Raw genomic sequence first — 17,776 nt, forward strand, 5'->3', positions numbered from 1 at the left:
GCTTGGCAGCATCCGCGGGAGCTCCCTGTGTGTGCAGAGGGTTGGGGGCTACAGCTCCCAGCAGATCACGGCTGGAAGGGGCCTTGCAGTCTGCCTGATCCAGCCTTGTCATTTTACCAATGGGGAAACTGTGGCTGACTATGAACACCTGGTTATGGAGGAGGGGCACCATGCCCAGCCTGGCCCCTGGACACCTCCCAGAGTGGGGCCTTAAGGTCGGTTGGCCAGATGAACCAGGGAGTTCCTCAAGGGGTTGGAACAGAGGAGACCAGGGCTGCTCCTGGTGGCTCACTCCAGAAAGAGGCCCAGAGGGGAGTGGACGGCCCAAGGCTGTGTGGCCAATTTAGGGCTGTGCCCATGGACTTCTCAGCAGGGACGTTCCACCCGGGGACCCCCAATGCTGCAGGCTGCATCATCACCATGTGTGCCTACAGCTCCTCCCCCGACCTCCCCAGTGGGGCTGGTGCCCCTGGGTTGGGGGGTCAGGGGCCATTGACCACTCAGCGTACTGCTCTCCTCATCCCCCAGCCCCATCACAGCTGGGTCTACCCTGGTTACACAAGTTACCCCTCAAGTGCCTTCCCTTTGCACTTCCCAAGTTTCCTGTGCCTTGCTTCTCAGACCCCACCCCCATGCAGCCCTCCCTGACTGCACCTGTCCCCAGGGATATGCTTTCCTCCAACCTATTACCAAGCTGTCTGTCTCAGCCTCTCCGTGGGGAAACCCCCCTCCCCACCCCCAGTCCAGCTGAGCTCTCTGCTATCCTTTTACAAGGACAGAGGTATTAGCATGGCTGAACCCTCAGGATGAGCCATGTGTGGCGTGTGTCTGGGCTCCCAGCCACCATGCATCCAATATTGGTGTGGGGCTGGGGCAGCAGACTTTCCTGAGTTCTGGTCCTGGCTTAACCATTCACTAGCTGTGTGACTTAGGACAAGTCACTTGACTTCTCTGAGCCTCTTTTTTTTTTTTTTCTCAGCTGTGAGGTAGGAATAATGCAGCCTATTTTCTGGTCATAGGTGCCCCTGGCAGCAGAGGTTGGGAGGGAGGATTGGAGTGGGAGGAGCAGGGAGAACCCACATTCCCTGAGACAGTCCTCAGCACCAGGGGTTCAGAACTCCAACGGTTACATTTTCAGCACAGCTCTGAGATGGGGAGAAGTTGAGGCTTAGAATGGGGCCATCACACAGCTGCTGGAGATCACAGGGGGCCAAGCAGAGGGGCTAGGACCTACACTCCCAGCCATGTACTCTGCTCCTGCCTGGGAGGTGCTTGTTGTCAGCAGAGAGACACCCTGGCCTCGAGGACCTGGCAGGGCCCAAATCCCGGATGACGCCCGCAATCCTAGCTAGCTAATGCTGATTAAGCACACGCTCTGCGCTCTTCAGTCCTTATAACAGCCCAATGAGGCATGCCCATTTTAGAGATGAGGAAGCTGAGGCTCAGAGAGCCACATGTGCCTGCGGGTCCCCTGGAAGCAGTTGGGGAGCTGGGCTGTAGCCCCCTCATGTGTGCCCAGAGGTGTGTGGGGCTGGGCATGAAACCCAGGTAGGTGACAGGGGTGGCGCTGGGTCACCGGGAAAAGGCAAGAGCAGAGATCTGAGCTTGGGTGGGTCCAGGCAGAGTGCCTGACACCCAGAAGACCAGGCTCCAGAGGCCCTTGGGTACAACCCAACTCCTCACCCAGCCTCACTTCCTCTTTCTGGGGACTGGACAGCTAGACTGAGCTGGGATGCCTCACGTGATAGCTAGCTGGGGTTGGGGTCGATTTCCAAGCCTGCAGGGAGGGGGGTGGTGAGGCGGGGCTGGCTGGGACGGTATTCCAGGTGGGGGTCTCACTAGTCACTTTGTTCTATCCGAAGGGGAGCTGTACTTCATGTCAACAGGGGAGCCGAGTGCCACAGCTCCACGCGGAGTTGTCTACAAAATAATTGACGCATCCAGGTGAGTCCCGGCCTCCAGGACAGGGAGCTCCTGCTGTCTGTCAGGCCTCTTAGCTCCACGGGCTTGTTCCCTCTGCCTCGCCCTCAGGTGGGTGGTATTAATCCCCATTTTCAGACAAGAACCCTGAGGCCCAGAGAGGGACGTGATTTGCCTCAGTTCCTCCGGCAAGGGGCAGACCCAGGATTCAGACCCAGGTCTGCACACCTCAAAGCACAGGTCTATTAGGATAGGAGGGAGCTGGAGAGGTGACTGGGGCCGCGGGCCGAGGCTTCACTTGGCTTTCTTGCCTGGCCTGCCCTCCCTGCGTCTTCCTCCTGTCTAGCAGGCCCCTCATTCCTCATTTCCTGGGCTGCCCCTGCACCCCCACACCCCAGCCCCCAATTTGCCTCTGTGATGCCTCCCAGATGACACCCTGATCCCTGTGTGTCCCTGCCCCGTGCCTGCCCTTCCTCCTGTGGTCCGTCTTCCATTGGGGAAAACACACTGGGGCTCCCTTCGCCGGCTCCATCTCCCCGGCTTCCCTTCTAGCTGTAAGGCCAGAAGCGCCATGCCCGGCCATGTCCCAACTCCTTCCGTGTGCAGCTCATTGACGTCTCAGCCGTTCATTTTACAGTGGTGGAAATGAGCACAAAGACACGAAGTCATGGGCCCGGGGCCCAGGGCCAGGGTTGGGCCCAGGCCACTGGCTCCAGAGCCCTGCCCTAACCCCTTGGCTGTGTGCCTTAACCTCACCCTCTTCAAGCACCTTCCCCAACCCACGTTGCCCTCCAGGCCTCTGTCCAGCCCTTCCTCAGCTCTCATCACTCAGACTTGGTAATCCCTGGGCTACACAACTGACTCTCTCCCAGCTGCTCTGGGAGTCTCAGGGCCAAGCCTGTATCTCTTCACTCTGCAGAGGCCGCCCAGGTACTGGGAATGGCACGGAGCAGAGACTCAGGAACGCTTGATGAATAAATGAGTGATCAGCTTTCTAAGCTGCTTCTCAGCCCTTAGATTTTCGCTTCTCTGCTGGCTTCCACAGCAGTCTGAACGTCTCTTCAACACCGGGTGCGGACACAGCTTGTACTTATCTCTAACACAAGGCCTGAGGTTGCACTCCAAGAATCCACACATTTGGCAGACCCTAGGAGTCCCCACTGTGTTTAGTTACCCTAAACTTTGAGACACACCAGGTTTGGGAAAATCCTGAAACAAGCTGGCATGTTTCACGTTCTTGGGAGGCAGATGGGAGGAGTTCAAGTCCAGCCTGGGCAACATAGGGAGACCTTGTCTCTAAAAAAGTTAATTAATTTTACAAAAAGAAATATTCTAAAACACTTATTGTGCTTAAAATCTTTTACACTGGGCTCAGTGGCTCACACCTGTAATCCCAGCACTTTGGGAGGCTGAAGCCGGAGAGTTTCATGAGCCCAGAAATTCAAGACCAGCTTGGTCAACATAGCAAGACCCCATCTCCACAAAAAATTAAAAAATTAGTCTGGCGTGCTGGCGCACATCTATAGTCCCAGCTACTTGGGATGCTAAGGTGAGAGGATCACTCGAACTCAGGAGGTCGAGGCTGCAGTGAGCTATGATCGTACCACTGCCCTCCAGCCTGGATAACAGAGCAAGACCCTATCTCAAAACAAAAGACATTTTAGAATAGTTTCAGATTTACAGATAAGTTGTAAAAACTACAGTGTTTCCTGTATGCCCCTTACCCTGTGTCCCTTATTATGAACACCTCACATTACCATAGTGTACGTGTCAAAATTAGTCAACTAGTATCAGTCCATCACTGTTAGTTAAACTCTACAACTCCACAGTCTTTTACTTTTTTTTTTTTTTGAGACGGAGTCTTGCTCTGTCTCCCAGGCTGGAGTGCAGTAGCATGATCTCAGCTCATTGCAACCTCTGCCTCCCGGGTTCAAGTGATTCTCCTGCCTCAGCCTCCCGAGTAGCTGGGACTACAGGCGCCTGCCACCACGCCCAGCTAATTTTTGTATTTTTAGTAGAGATGGGGTTTTGCCATGTTGGCTAGGCTGGTCTTAAACTCCTGACCTCAAGTGATCGGCCCACCTCGGCCTCCCAAAGTGCTGGGATTACAGGTGTGAGCCCCCACACCCAGACTCCACACTGTTTTTCAAAGGATGTTTCTAGTTGTTCCCCAATGCCCTTTTCCTGTTCCAGGATCCTGTGTTGCCTTTAGTGGTTGCGTCTGCTTAGCTTCCCCCTGTTTGTGTCAGCTTCTCACTTCCCTTGTTTACCAGACTTTTTTTTTTTTCTTGTTTAAGAGCACACATAAATTATTGACATGACTTTTTATCAAATAAAACATAATCACTTCCTGCTTCCATCCCTTCCTTCTCATTTCCCTGAGGTCCCGTCCATCGTTATCTATGCAGCGCCAGGATTTATGTGGTTGTATTTGGATCACACGCAGACTTGGTTCTTTTTCCTTCATTTATGCCCATTTTGTCTAAATGTTGCAAACATCGCCCTCCAAAAAACCATTTCTAATGGCTGCGTGATTTTCTGCTGAGTCACTATAACCCATTCCTTGGAATTTTAGGTTATTTCCAATTTTCAAAAAAGAATGCTTCTCTGAGGAAATGTTACATATACCAAGTGAGTGCCTAATTCATGCCAGATGTTGCCTTAGAGCCATCATCTTTGGTTTTTCCCATACCGTTTCCCTATTGGCTGGTTGTCCCCATGTCATAGAGAGGGACCCCGACAAGACTTAAGGAGTTCTCTCGCTCACAGTCTCGTGTTAGGAGCCAGAAGTGGGCTAGACTCCTCCTCCCGCCCTGACCCTTCTCCCCTCATTCTCCCGTCTTGGAATAACTGTTTCTTTGCACCCACGCATATTACACAGAGGTCCCATTAGAGTACATGTGGAAAATGAAATAAATGGGGAGTGGAGGAGGTAGGGTCAGGTCATCCGTCACTACCCACACATAACCACTGTGGCGTTTTGGGGTGGATATCCTACCCTTTTGCGTAACAAAGACTTTTAATGCAATTTCCTTAAGGAACAAAAGCCCCACTGGGTCTGTCTGAAGTGTGTGGATGTTCTCTGGAGGTCAGAGCAAGAAAAAAACCTCGCCTTTCCTGCAGCTTTGAGAAGCGTGTGTGCCTGGTTGTGTTTCTGCAGCCTCTGGGGACAAAGACCCTTGTCCCTCTTTTGTGTCCCTCTTCGGCCAAGCCTGTCTGGAGGCCACTCCGTGTCACGTGGCTGCTTCACCCCTTGGCCTTTCCACTGGAATCCTATTGAAGTCGTGGGCCCACGTGGGTCTGTCCTGGAATGGGGTCATTCCCAAAGAATCACAGATCGACGGCCAAAAACTAATTAAAACGGAATTCCATTCCCTATTGTGCCCTTAAAAATGTCAAAGGAGACCCAATTCCTAGCCCTGGCACCCTTCTCTGACTCTTTTGTCTCCCTGCTCTCTCAAACCCCACATGCCAAGGCCCCAAATCCCTCAGCTCTGCCTCCAGGCACAAGGCTTGCTTTCCTTACCACCCCCGCCACCCCCGTCCTTTAGACGGTTCCAGGCAGAGGAGCCTCTCAGATTCTGCATCATCAGAAATCCAGGAACCAGAGGGGCAGAGAGAGACCCTCCTCAAAGGCTGTAGGGCTGGTGGGAGAGGGTGGCGGGCAGGAATCAGGCTGCATTTCAGGAATCAGACGGCAGGCTGGGGGAGGAGAGAGACTGGCATTTGTTCACACCCTGAGGACAGAGTCCATGCTCTGGATTAGAAATGTCCTGGGAAAGAGTAAGCCTCCAGCCCTGGTGCTATTCCAGCAGAGGCTGAGCGTACAGCCGGTAGGCTGTTATAGGGGATTTATGCCCTGGAGCTCTTAGAATCCTGGGGGCATGGAGTGGGCAGGGAAACTGCAGGCCACACAGTAGGTGCATGGTAAATGGCCGCCTGTTACTATCGTTGCTGTTCATACCTGCCTCACTGTAGGGGAAAGGCACCCTCAGGATGGACTCCCAGGGTGAGACTCATAACCTCCTGTGTGTCGTTGGCAGGCGGGCACCACCTGGCAAATGTCAGATCCAGCCTGCTCAGGTGAAGATCAGAAGCCGTCTCATCCCCTTTGTGCCCAAAGAAAGTAAGTGCCTGCCAGTGGGACACTGAGGGTTGGGGGAGAGATCCCGCAGCCCACAACGGCTGCCTTTCCAGCCAGACTCAGGTCTTACCAGCTGGACCTAGATGCCCCTCTTCAGCCCCTGTGCCTAGCACTGTGCCTGGCACACATTAGACATGGTGGTAAGGTGGATGGGACTTTAACTAAACTGGGTCTTGCTTGATTGGTCACAATTCCTTAAACCAAGAGAGAAATAGCTGGTGCCAGGCAAGGTACTCTGTGAGTTCTTGGGAGGGACAGAGAAAGAGGATGTATCTGTGTGTAAGCAAGGGGGACCGGAAGAGTTGTTTGTCGGAGGGGCTGCCATGTGGGCTGGGCCTTCATAGATTGTTGACAAGCCTGATGAGGAGAGACGACAGAGCAGGGCCACAAATGACTGCCCATGGGGCCTGGGACTGGGGGAAGGGGATGCCCCAGGCTGGGGCTGTTCCCCTGGGCCCAAGTTAGGTGGGAACAAAGACCCTGTGTTGCCAGGTCTTCCAATTCTTCAGAGAAGCAGAAAATCCCCCCATCCACTCATTCACCACGGACACGTGCCCTGCCCTGGGGATACAGCACACGGTGAGACACTGCAGTCCTCGCCTTCTCAGCCTGTTAGGTACAACCTCCCAATTCAAAGTGTTGGCGACTAGTTCAGAATTTTAAAAACCACTCCGCGAGCCAAGGAAAATATTTCAGCAGGCCAAGTGGGTTCAGCAGGCCACCCGTTGGCAGACTGGGTGTGTATGGGGGTGGGGAGGGCAAGAAGAGAGGGAGGCTAGGCACCTGGGCTGAAGAGGTACCCGGGTAGAGGGGGAAGGGTCTAAGCTCAGTGATTTTGGAAGTGAGTTCTGGCCACAGTTGGTTTCAGGGCTTGGTGAGTTTTTCATTTACTCATTCAGCAGTTTCTGGCACTTTTGTTGGTTACTGGCTCCATGCTGGATGCCAGAGCCACAGTGAGAAGTCAGACTAGGCCCTGTTCTGGCTGGGACGGACAGAGATGTCATTTACTGTCCCAGGCCTTGTGATCGAAGTGTGTGCCAGGTACCGTGAGGACCCACCCAGAACAGTGGAGACTGGGGTTGGTGGTAGGGGTTCCTGGAGTCTGAAAAGAAGAGGAAGGGTGCACCAATGGGGGGTTGCACTGAGGGGGGTGGCAGCTAGGGGGATGGCACTGAGTGGGTATGGCACTGAGGGGGGTACACCTAGAGGGGGTGCACTGAGGGGGGGTGCACCTGGAGGGGTTGCACTGAGGGGGGTGGAATGGAGGGGGGTGCACTGAGGGGGTGGCATGGAGGGGGTGGTGCATTAAGGGGGGTGGCATGGGGGGTACACTGAGGGGGGCGGCATGGAGGGGGGGTGCACAGAGTTGGGGGATGCACCCAGGCAGGTTGCACGGGGCGGTGCACCTGGGGGAGTGCACTGAGGGGGGCTGGCACCAAGAGGGAGGTTCACTCAGGAGGGTGCACCGAGGGGGGTGGCAGTGCAGGCAGAGGGAACAGCAAGAGCCACAGTGGGAGAGGTGAGGCAGCCTGAGGAGCAGGAGGTGGGGGCCAAGGGCCAGGGTGCAGGGACAAGGAGCGCCTTGCCCATGTCATGGTGCTCTGGGCCCTGGCCTGTGTTTGGCCTTGTGCTGAGAGGCCCTTTCTCAGCTCTCTCTCAGTGGTTTTCAAAGTGGGACTGGCTGAAGTGGGGCCGGATTAAAGAGGTTTGGCCTGGTGGCCCCAGGATCCTCCCCATAGTAATTGAACAGTCTTGGGCTGTGACGCATGGCAGTGCCCAGTGCCTGGCACTGCACCTGTGTGGAGTAGAGCTGGGCACAGCAAAGTGTAGATTGAGGTCTATCCCTGTGGCTGACCTGGGCCAAGCGTGTCCCCACATTCTGCAGAGACAAAGGAAATCACCTGCCTCAGCTCCCTAGCACCAACTGCACCCAGGCTCTGTGGTGGGGTATAGGGGCTCTGCCTTGTTCCCCAGACACAACCAGAGTTCCCCCATCGTACCCGCTGGTGCCAACCTTGGGAACCAGGAGGAAAGAGATTCACCCTGACCCCAGGGATCCCTGTGTGTATCCCGTTCCCAACCTGCTGGCCACTGGCCACCATAGACCCGCAACAGTTTTTACCCATCTGTGGGCCTCAGCTTCCTCACCCTCACAACCAAGGCCTGGAAGATGAAACGATGACTTTCTCTTAGAAGCCTTCCCAGACACTCCTTCCTTTCATTGCCTTCCAGAGTTATGAAGTTCCAGGAGCTGGCTCCCCCACCAACCTAGGGACTCCTGGGAAGGTGGGGCTTGGGGTAGGGAGACGCAGCAACAGCAGACTGGCACAAAGCAGTTGATAGTGTTTGCTGCATGACTGAAAAAGCCCCTGGCCCCTGAGTCCAGGCCGGCATCTTGCTGGGTCCGGGTGACATGGGAAGCACGACTGGGAGCGCAGGCGGCATCCCGTCTTCTGGGTGTGAGTGCAGGGCAGACCCAGGACATCCTTCCCCTAGTCTGCGCTCTCCGCACAGGTTGCAGGGCAGCACAGGGTGGGCAGCAGGGCTGGACAGGGGCGCCTGGGTCCCTCTGACGGCATACTCTTCCTCTGCGCAGAGTTCATCCCGAAGACACGGAGCACCCCGCGGCCTACAGCGCGGGCGTCCACTCGGGCGCCCCGCCGAGGGCGCCCCACGGCCGCTCCCCCCGCGCCCACCCCGCGGCCAGCGCGGCCCACCCAGCTGCCAGGGAGCCGGAGGGGCGGCGGGCGGCGGCGGGGGCGGCTGAACTCGGCGAGCCGGGCGTTCCGGGATGGCGAGGTGCGCCTGGTGCGGCCCGCGGGCCTGAGCTCTGGCAGCGGGCGCGTGGAGGTGTTCGTGGGCGGACGCTGGGGCACCGTGTGCGACGACTCCTGGAACATCAGCGGCGCCGCCGTCGTGTGTCGCCAGCTGGGGTTTGCCTACGCCGTGCGCGCCGTCAAGAGAGCCGAGTTCGGCCAGGGCGGCTCGCTGCCCATTCTTCTGGACGATGTGCGCTGCACGGGCTGGGAGCGGAACCTGCTGGAGTGCCAGCACAACGGCGTGGGCACCCACAACTGCGAGCACGACGAGGATGCGGGCGTCGTGTGCAGCCACCAGAACCCCGACCTGTAGGCAACACGCCGCTGCCCCAGGCCATCCCGCCGGCGGGAGAGCCTGGCAGGGGCCGCTCCGCCCTGTGTGCGCCCAGCGGGTGCACACGTGTTCTAGAGTGAAAGGGGTGCGGGTGTGTGCTGTCCTGGGGACATGTGTGAGGCACTGCAGTGCATGTGTGTCCCCTGCAGACCCAAGGCAGGAGTGTGTGTTGGGGACGGTGTGGGCTCTGGAAGTGCATGGTCCATCATGGGTGGGAGGAGTTCCTTTCTTACCTCCAAGCGTTCCAGACACCAGCAGGAACAGCAGCCGGGCTGTGGGACCCTGAGGAGGGAGGGCAGCCAGGCTTCGAGGATGGACATGGCCCCTGGCTGTGCTAACAGAGGCACAGCTTGCAGACTGAGGGCAGTGGGGGGAACCAGGCTTGTCCTGCCCACAGCTGGAATGGAAGGTGCAAGAACAGCCAGAGGGTGACCTGAGGAATGTGGCCCAGACAGCATGGCCTGGTGCCTGCATCCCCCCCACCCCCTGGCAGTCAGAGGCGCTGGAGAGAACCGGAAGGCATCCAGTGGGGAAGGGAGAGCCTTCTGGAAGGTGGGAGCAGGGTGAGCTGCAGGCCTGGGGCCCCACTGGAGGGGCAGGCTGCGTGGAGGAGCCAGCACCTGCTCAGGGAGGATGGCTGTGAGGACTGCATGACCTCCAAGGCCGTATGCTGGAGAAGCCACTCAGCAGCATACCCAGCCCTTGTGGGTGCTCCTGGGATGGGACCAGCCTCCTCCAACCCTGAGGCCTGATTCTCTCTTGCTCTTGGGGCAGAAGCCACCCACACTAGCTGGGCAGAGCTTTCACCCTGGCCCTCCAGTGAGTGGGTGGGCCTCCACCACTTTCAAAGCTGTGTTTGGGCCCTGGGGCCACCTCTGTCCTTTCCATCCCCATCCCTGCTCAGTGTAAACCCAGGAGACCTGATTCCTCCAGGCCTACCTCGGGGCTGACCAGGCTGGGGGTCCAGTGAAACTACTGACACTTTTTCACCCAGGGCTATGCCAATAATGTGGCTGTTTACACACCGCTTTCCTGCCTCCTCTCTGACCTGCACCTGTATGGGAGCCGGGGTGGGAACCAGGAGAAAGGGGTGAGGGCTCCCGCTTCCCACCTGCATCACAGGTGGAAGCTCCTTCACTCCAGGGATGCTCGGCCCTGGCTCTGTGCCAGGCCGCAGAGGGGCACTTAGTATGACTGCGCTCAGCCTCGGATGGGAGCACGGGTGGGGGTGGGTAAGCAGATGAGTCACCAGGCAGTGAGGACAGGATGTGGCCCATGTCGGGGGTTGGAAGAGGTCTGGGTGGGGCACCCAAACCCAACCTATGGGGGGGGGCTTTGGGGAGGGGGTGATGCTGTGCCAAGTTCTGGGAGCTGGCACCAGGGGTGGCTGGGCAGGCCTTGGGGCAGGCATGAGTCTGGCAGGGTCTCCTAGCTGCTAGTATAGGGTCTCCTAGCCGCTAGTATAGGATCCTGGGCTGCAGCAGAAAGCTTTAGGGTCACTGTCTTGGACTCCTCATACTCTGTGCTTTACAGAATGGGAAACTGAGGCACACAGAGGTTAGATATCTTAGTTAGGGCACCAAGCCAGGGAAGGGAGAAGTCAAGTTTGAATACAGCAGCTTAGTTTAGAGTCCCTGCACCCTAACCACTGCCCTCCCCAGCTCCACTATGCCTGCAGAGAGGGGTGTGCTGGGGCTCCTGCCTGGTGTGGGAGTGCCACCCTGGCTGGGAAGCAGCTGATGGAGATACCTGGGGGCTCCTCTTGCCTGGTAGGTGGCCCTGCTGCTGGCCTCATGCTCCTCTCGGGCCTCCAGTGGCCCAGGGGTGGTTGAGTGGGCATCTTCCTGGGATGCAGGGGAGTTCTGAGCTCTCATGCCGGGGGTGTTAGGAGATAGCAGGCCGTTAATGACCATCCCAGCCGAATTCCTCACCGTGCAGATGAGGAAGTGAGCTCAGGGAGGCTGAGTGTCCTGGGCCTGTTGCCAGATGAGGCCACGCTGAGACTGGAGCCAGGGAAGGTGCAGCAAGCCTTGAGGCCCTCAAGAATGCAGCCAAGCCAGGGCCCTGCTTGCCTGGCCCCAGAAGCTGTTTTGCTCAGAGCTGGATTAGGAGGGTTGGCAAAGGGAGCTCTGGGTGCAGCCTCAGGCCCTCCAGTACTTCTCTGGGCAGTTCGGGCTTTGGCCTTGAGTCTTCCAGGCCAGGCGCTCTTCCTCCCCAGCCTCCAACTCATCACCTCTCAGGCCCCAAACTGGGCCTGGGCTAGGCTGCAGCCTGCCTCCTGGGGACTCACTCCACAGTCCCCAGGTCAGTGGTCCCCAACCTTTTTGGCATCAGGGACTGGTTTCATGTAAGACAATTTTTCCATGGATGGGGGTTGGGGGGATGGTTTTGGGATGAAATGTCCCACCTCAGATCATCAGGCATTAGATTCTCATAAGGAGTTCACAGCCTAGATCCCTCGCATGCACAGTTCATAGTAGGTTTCATGTTCCTATGCGGATCTAATGCCACTGCTGATCTGGCAGGAGGCAGAGCTCAGGTGGGAATGCTCGCTCCCCATGCTACCCTGCCGCACTGCCACTCACCTCCTGCTGTGTGGCCCGGTTCCTAACAGGCCACCCATCAGTACTGGTCCATGGCCCAGGGTTTGGAGACCTCTGCCCTAGGTAGTAATAAGAGTGGACAGCTGTTATATGTAAATACTTGTTCCCCGATGCTGGAAAGAAATAGCACTAAAACATAAATTTAATTCTTTCAGCAAGGCAATTTTACTTTCTGCAGAAAGGGTGCTCATTGCAGATGGAACAATAGCGAGAGGACACCTGAACAAAGGAGGGAAGCAATTGTTAGCCCTTACGCAGTTTGTCCCTGCTACTGTGTCCTATGTCCATTGGCAGAAGCCAGACCGCACAATCTAAACTAAAACCCGATTGGCTGTTTAAAATTTTTCTAAATAGGTAAAAGTAATGGAAGGATAAAGGAAAAGAGGAAGTTGCTTATGAAAGGACTTAGACAAGTAATAATATTCCCAAATAAGGAAGGGGTATAGGCTGTGAGCTGGGACATGCCTGTGAGCATGTCCAGCACAGATATCTTGGTTAAAGTATAAGGACATAGAACGTACTATGTGCCTGTGAGCATGTCTAACACTTACATAGGATAGGGCTTGACAAAGAGTTATTAGCATAAAACAAGGAGGTTTGAAGGAAGCTCGTCTTTAAAAGAAACCATTATTTCTAACACTTATGATTTATTCTTTAACAAGAAGGGAAACTTTGAAGAGAAACTTTTACTTTCTACAACAGTTGACCTCTGCTGAGCACTTACTACGTGCCAAGCACTGCTCTGAAAGTTTAACATACCATTCACTCATGTAATCCTCATATTAATGCACATTTACTCACGTGGAAGCCGAGTTCCAGGGCATTTGTCACTTACCAAATGTCACATAGCCAAAATTTGAATTTGAGCCCAGGTAGTCCAGCTCTGGGACCCTGCTGTGGGCCTTCCTACTGGGCCACCTCAATGGCATTGAAAGCCAGCCCCACCCCACTGGGACACAAGTTCAGAGAAGGGCAGAACTGGCTCCCTGTCCAGTGCTTCTTTCACTCCACCACCTACAGCTGGCCGCTGAGGGAGCATTCACATGTGACTCTGTCCCCAGGGACTCCGATCTTGCCTTAAAGTCCTCCAGGGCCTCTGGGGATGGGGTCACAGCCTTCACCCTCACCCCCTCTAATCCAACCTGTAGTCAACAGCCAGGATCAGATTCCCAGAGAGGGGCTGCCCTGCCCAGTGCCACACAGCTTAGTTCTGGAGCCTCAGGGTCAATGCTGCAGGGGTGGCCCAGTGTCCAGGACTGTGTTCAAGACATCAGCCAGAGGTCACAACATCCCAGGCCCTAGACTGAGCCTAGGGGTCACCATGTTGATACCTTAGAAATGTTTGGGAGGTTCAAGGAAGCTGGAAACTGGGTTCCAGTCCTGGCTCTGTGCCTCTCTGAGTCTCATTGCAAAATAGAGGTCACCAGAAGGATTACTGGATGAAAAATGAGGTAGCATTGCAGACGTGCATGGCACGTACACTCCAGGTTGCTTCCTAGACAGAAAGCTCAGTTCGAGGCTGGTGGCATCCATGCTGGCAGCAGCCAACTGTCTACGACAGAGTGAGGAGGGGCATGCCACGTGAAGGACCAGCATCAGAATGACATGGGAAGAAACCGTCACAATAGCAGGAGAAAGAGCTCCTCCAGCCTAACATGTAGAACTCAAGTCTTCTTGTGGCACATCTGTCCCCTCGCCCCTCCTCCCCCACTGAGAACTAGCTTTTACTGAGCAGTTATTACATGCCAGCTACCTCGGGTGTGTCAGCTCATTTAATCTTGACAACAGCTCCACGAGACACCCTCAATATCAGTGTCCCTGTTTTCCAGATGAGGGGACAGATTCCTAGGGCGTTATGTAAGTGGTCCCCGGGGCTTTAGAGGCAGGTTTGCACCAAGGCCCATTCTCCCAAAGCCGGATCCTTCTCCTTCCCTGGGATACGGCACCTCCACCCTGCCAGGCCACCCATGTAAAGGCAGCCAATTCAGAGCCACCTCTTATGCCTGCATCTCCCCCAACAATTCCTGCTGGGAAACCACTCCTCGTATGGTGTCATCTACACCAGTGGGTTTCAAGCTTGAGAAGAATCAAGTTCTACAGGGCTGCCTAAAACACAGATTGCTGGGTCCTGTCTCTCAGAGTTTTTGACTCAGTCTTGGTTGAGAATTTTCAGTTCTAGAAGCTCCTGGGTAACGCTAATGCTCCTGTTCTAGGGGCCATAGTCATTGTCCATACTGGTGCTATCCAATAGAAACATAACGTGAGCCAAATAGGTAATTTAAAATCTGCTTGTAGCCATGTTAAAAAAGTAAAACAGGTAAAATTAATTTTAATAATATATTTTATTTAACCCAACATATTCAAAATATTATCATTTTAACAGGTACCTATATATAAATATCAATGATTTTTTTTTTTTTTTTTTTTGAGACAGGGTCTGGCTCTGTCACCCAGGCTGGAGTGCAGTGGTCCCATCACTGTTCACTGCAGCCTCAAACTCCCAGGCTCAAGTGATCCCTCCACCTCAGCCTCCTGAGTAGCTGAGACTACAGGCATATGCCACCATGCCTGGCCAGTTTTTGTTGTTGTTGTTGTTTTTTTTTTCATTTTTTGTAGAGAAGCGGTCTCCCTATGTTGCCCAGGCTGGTCTTGAACTACTGTTCTCAAAAGATCTACTGCCTCCACCTCCCAAAGTGCTGGGATTACAGTTGTGAGCCACTGTGCCTGGTGACCTCTTTTTTCCATTCTTTTTTGGTATTAATCTATGATATCTGGTGTGTATCTTACACATAGCACATCTCAATTGGACTAGCCACATGTCAAATACCAGAAAGCCACATGTGGCCAATGGCTGCCACATTGGATAGCTTACTCCAGACCCTCCAGTGAAGGAGCAGGTGGTTGGCCACGTGCTTCCAGGCAGCGCTGCCCACCCAGGAAAAGGGCTTTCAGCACTGGGACCTGGAGCCTTGGTGTGCAGCCTGTGTTCCCTTACCTGATCACAGGATAGCTGGGAGCATCAAATGAGGTGGTGATGGGACAGCTGCGGGCTTGGTGCCTAGGGAGAGGGGAGACTGTTGGCTCACAGATGGGAATGGCAACTGCTCTGTAAGTGCTGCTCCTGGGGTAAGCCATGGTCATATTGAGCCAGAGATCACTGGTGCTGCCCGATGTGTCAGAGAAGACGTATGCCCACTCCTCTCCTTAGCCGTATTTGGAGAGGTTCACGCTGACCACTGCTCCCTGATGCTGCTCTACACCTGCTTTCTGTGGGGCTCCAGGCTGTGCCTGGAGCTGTTCAGGACCTGGCTCTTCCCTCAAGGAACTGTGACAGTAGGTAGTCAGGCAGACATGAGCAGGGCAGGAGAGGGTCCTCCCCCAACAAGGAATGTCAAGTGGCCATCAGGTGATGGTCAGGCAGTTGATAAACTGCTTCTCTCAAATAATAATTGGTCGCAGCCAGTGCCAGGGAGAGGCAGTCTCCCAACAGATGGAAACACCTGAAGCTGGTGATCAGCTTCCCGATAAGATCTCAGGAGCTGGGCGAGTGGGCTCAAGCATGCACACTAAGAGGCAAAATGGCAGCGATTAACTGGTAGATGACCTTCCTCTAGGAACACCGGTAAGGGAAAAACACCTCAAATGAGCGCGCACATAACTTCAGTAAACACAGCTGTGCATTCCGCCCCTCCCAGCTGCTGACAGGCCACCGCGCACGCAGACAGCCCGCCCCAAGGGAAGAATCAGGGGCGAAGAGAGATGCAACCCCCCGGGAGCATGCCAACCTACAAAACCCCGAGTCAAAGGTCAAGCCACACACTTGCCTCTCTCAAGTCACCTGCTTGGCCCTCTTCTAAGTATACTTTACTTCCTTTCATGCCTACTCTAAAACTTTTTTTTTTTTTTTTTTTCTGAGACGGAGTCTCCCTCTGTCACCCAGGCTGGAGTGCAGTGGCGCAATCTCGGCTCACTGCAAGCTCCGCCTCCCGGGTTCACGCCATTCTCCTGCCTCAGCCTCCCCAGTAGCTGGGACTACAGGCACCCGCCACCACGCCCAGCTAATTTTTTGTATTTTTAGTAGAGAAGGGGTTTCTCCGTGTTAGCCAGGATGGTCTCGATCTCCTGACCTCGTGATCCGCCCGCCTCGGCCTCCCAAAGTGCTGGGATTACAGGCGTGAGCCACCGCGCCCGGCCTCTAAAACTTTTAAATACATTTTCACTCCTGCTCTAAAACTTGCCTCTCACTCTGCCTTACGCTCCTCAGTCGAATTCTTTCTTCTGAGGAGGCAAGAACTGAGGCTGCTGCAGACCCATATGGATTCGCTGTTGCTAACAGTACCATTGTTCCAGGGGTCTGGAGAGACAAGGCAAGAGAAAGTCCTCTCCAGACAGTGCGATGCACTGTGTAATCTCAGGGAGCCGTTCCACAAACTGGATACTAAATGTGATGCCATCACATTTCTTTTCTAGCTAACCACCCCAACCCACCTTCCAGCGCGCAGGAATCCACACCCTCCTTCTTGCAGCCTCATCCTCCCTCCAAATTGCCCTCAAGCCCCGGAGCTTTCACAGCCCACAGGGGACCTGGTGGCTCCGTTCCACACCTCACCCCAGCAGGGCCAGCCTGAGTTACCCTGTGTGCCTGCGGCTGCCTGTCACCGCCGCCACACGGGGGCGCCGTAGCAAGCCAACATCCCCGAGTCCAACTGGGAGGCCGGGCCAGGCGCCCGGGGAATGGATGCCCTGCTGCCCACCTGTCCAGGCTGCGGTGGCCCCGAGGGCAGAATTCCCGCCTCCTCCGTGCTGGGCACGGCTGTTAAGACTTGGCCCTCTCCGTCGCCCCTCAGCGCACACCCCTAACGGCCATGTCCCATGTCCCTAGCTATACCTGGGAAGGCGGTACCAAGGTCCCCTTCGTTTTCCAACCCCCAACCTCTCCAGGACTGGCTCAAGCGTGGGGCAGGGGCATTGCCTCTTCTCAGAAACCCAGCAGCATCTACACTCACTGGGCCTCTACCTCCAGCCCGGGGGACCTTTACCTGGGCTAGGAGTGGGCACACCTGGCCTTCCCCTGCCACGACTTTCACGCTGGGTGGTCCCTCGGGATAGGAATTGGGAACTAAAACGCCCAGAATTGGCCTCATCTTCATACGGGATGGGCAAGGAGACGCGGGTTACGACAGAGGTGGAAGCCCTGGTCATTATTTCGAAAATACCTTCTCCTCCGCTACCCCCGCCTCCCCGGCACATTTCCCGCTTTCCCTGGAGGGCGGACCCAGATTTTCATCCCTCCAACTCCAACTCCTTCGGGCCTGAGCCAGCGCCTCAGATGGGGCTTCGCCTGGTCTAGGAGGGTCCGCAGGCCCCCGAGTCTCTGGGAGAACAGCCTCCGGCCACGCCGTGCGCTCTCGGTCGCACACACAGGTGTCCCTGGGTCCCGCAGGATCCTGCCACCAGCCCGCGGGCCCCGCTGGCGGACCACGGGCGCTAGGCGTGGACTGTCCGGGCGGAGGAGGCGCCCCGGGGCAACTGGAGAACAACTTTGGGGGTCTGGGGTTCCAAGGAGAAGTTTGGGAACAGTCGGCGTTATGCGGACTTTTGCAGGCTGGGATGGGGTTTCCGGGCAGGTTTGGGGGAAAAAGGAAGGGGCCTAAGACCGCGCGCGGAAAGATGCCGTTATTTGGAGGCGCCGAAGCGGGCGGAGCCAGCCAGCAGGACTTCGCGCCGCCGCCGGGCCAGAGCGCTGAGGATCGGCGTTGCCAGGGACAACGCGTTCTGGGCGGAGCTGCTGCTGGGGCGGACCTGAGTCTGAAGAGGTGGGGGCGGAGCCTGGGGGGCTGAGCCAGAAGCGGAGTTGTGATTGGTGAAGACCACATGCTCGGGGCGGGGCCTGGGCTGGGGCGGTGTGGAGGTTGGGGCGGAGCTTTGGGGGGCGGGGCGGGGCGGGGGCGGGCCC

The 17,776-nt window shown here is 56.0% G+C and overlaps 1 protein-coding gene across 3 annotated transcripts in view; it reads left to right on the forward strand.

The window, feature by feature from the left end:
- HHIPL1 (HHIP like 1) overlaps positions 1-14,147 on the forward strand; it is a 35,564-nt gene extending 21,417 nt beyond the window's left edge. The window contains exons 7-10 of one of the 3 annotated variants that reach the window (XM_063698176.1): positions 1,863-1,944; positions 5,964-6,046; positions 6,557-6,643; positions 8,661-14,147. In XM_063698176.1, the coding sequence (XP_063554246.1) occupies positions 1,863-1,944; positions 5,964-6,046; positions 6,557-6,643; positions 8,661-9,196 (788 nt within the window). In that variant the 3' untranslated portion in view covers positions 9,197-14,147. Of the gene's footprint in view, positions 1-1,862; positions 1,945-2,472; positions 2,773-5,963; positions 6,047-6,556; positions 6,644-8,660 lie in introns of those variants that run through there. The other 2 variants (XM_031001999.3, XM_031002001.3) reach the window with 2 other exon arrangements.
- Positions 14,148-17,776: the final 3,629 nt, after the last annotated feature.

This window comes from Gorilla gorilla, chromosome 15, assembly GCF_029281585.2.
Source record: "Gorilla gorilla gorilla isolate KB3781 chromosome 15, NHGRI_mGorGor1-v2.1_pri, whole genome shotgun sequence".
Classification (NCBI taxonomy): domain Eukaryota; kingdom Metazoa; phylum Chordata; class Mammalia; order Primates; family Hominidae; genus Gorilla; species Gorilla gorilla.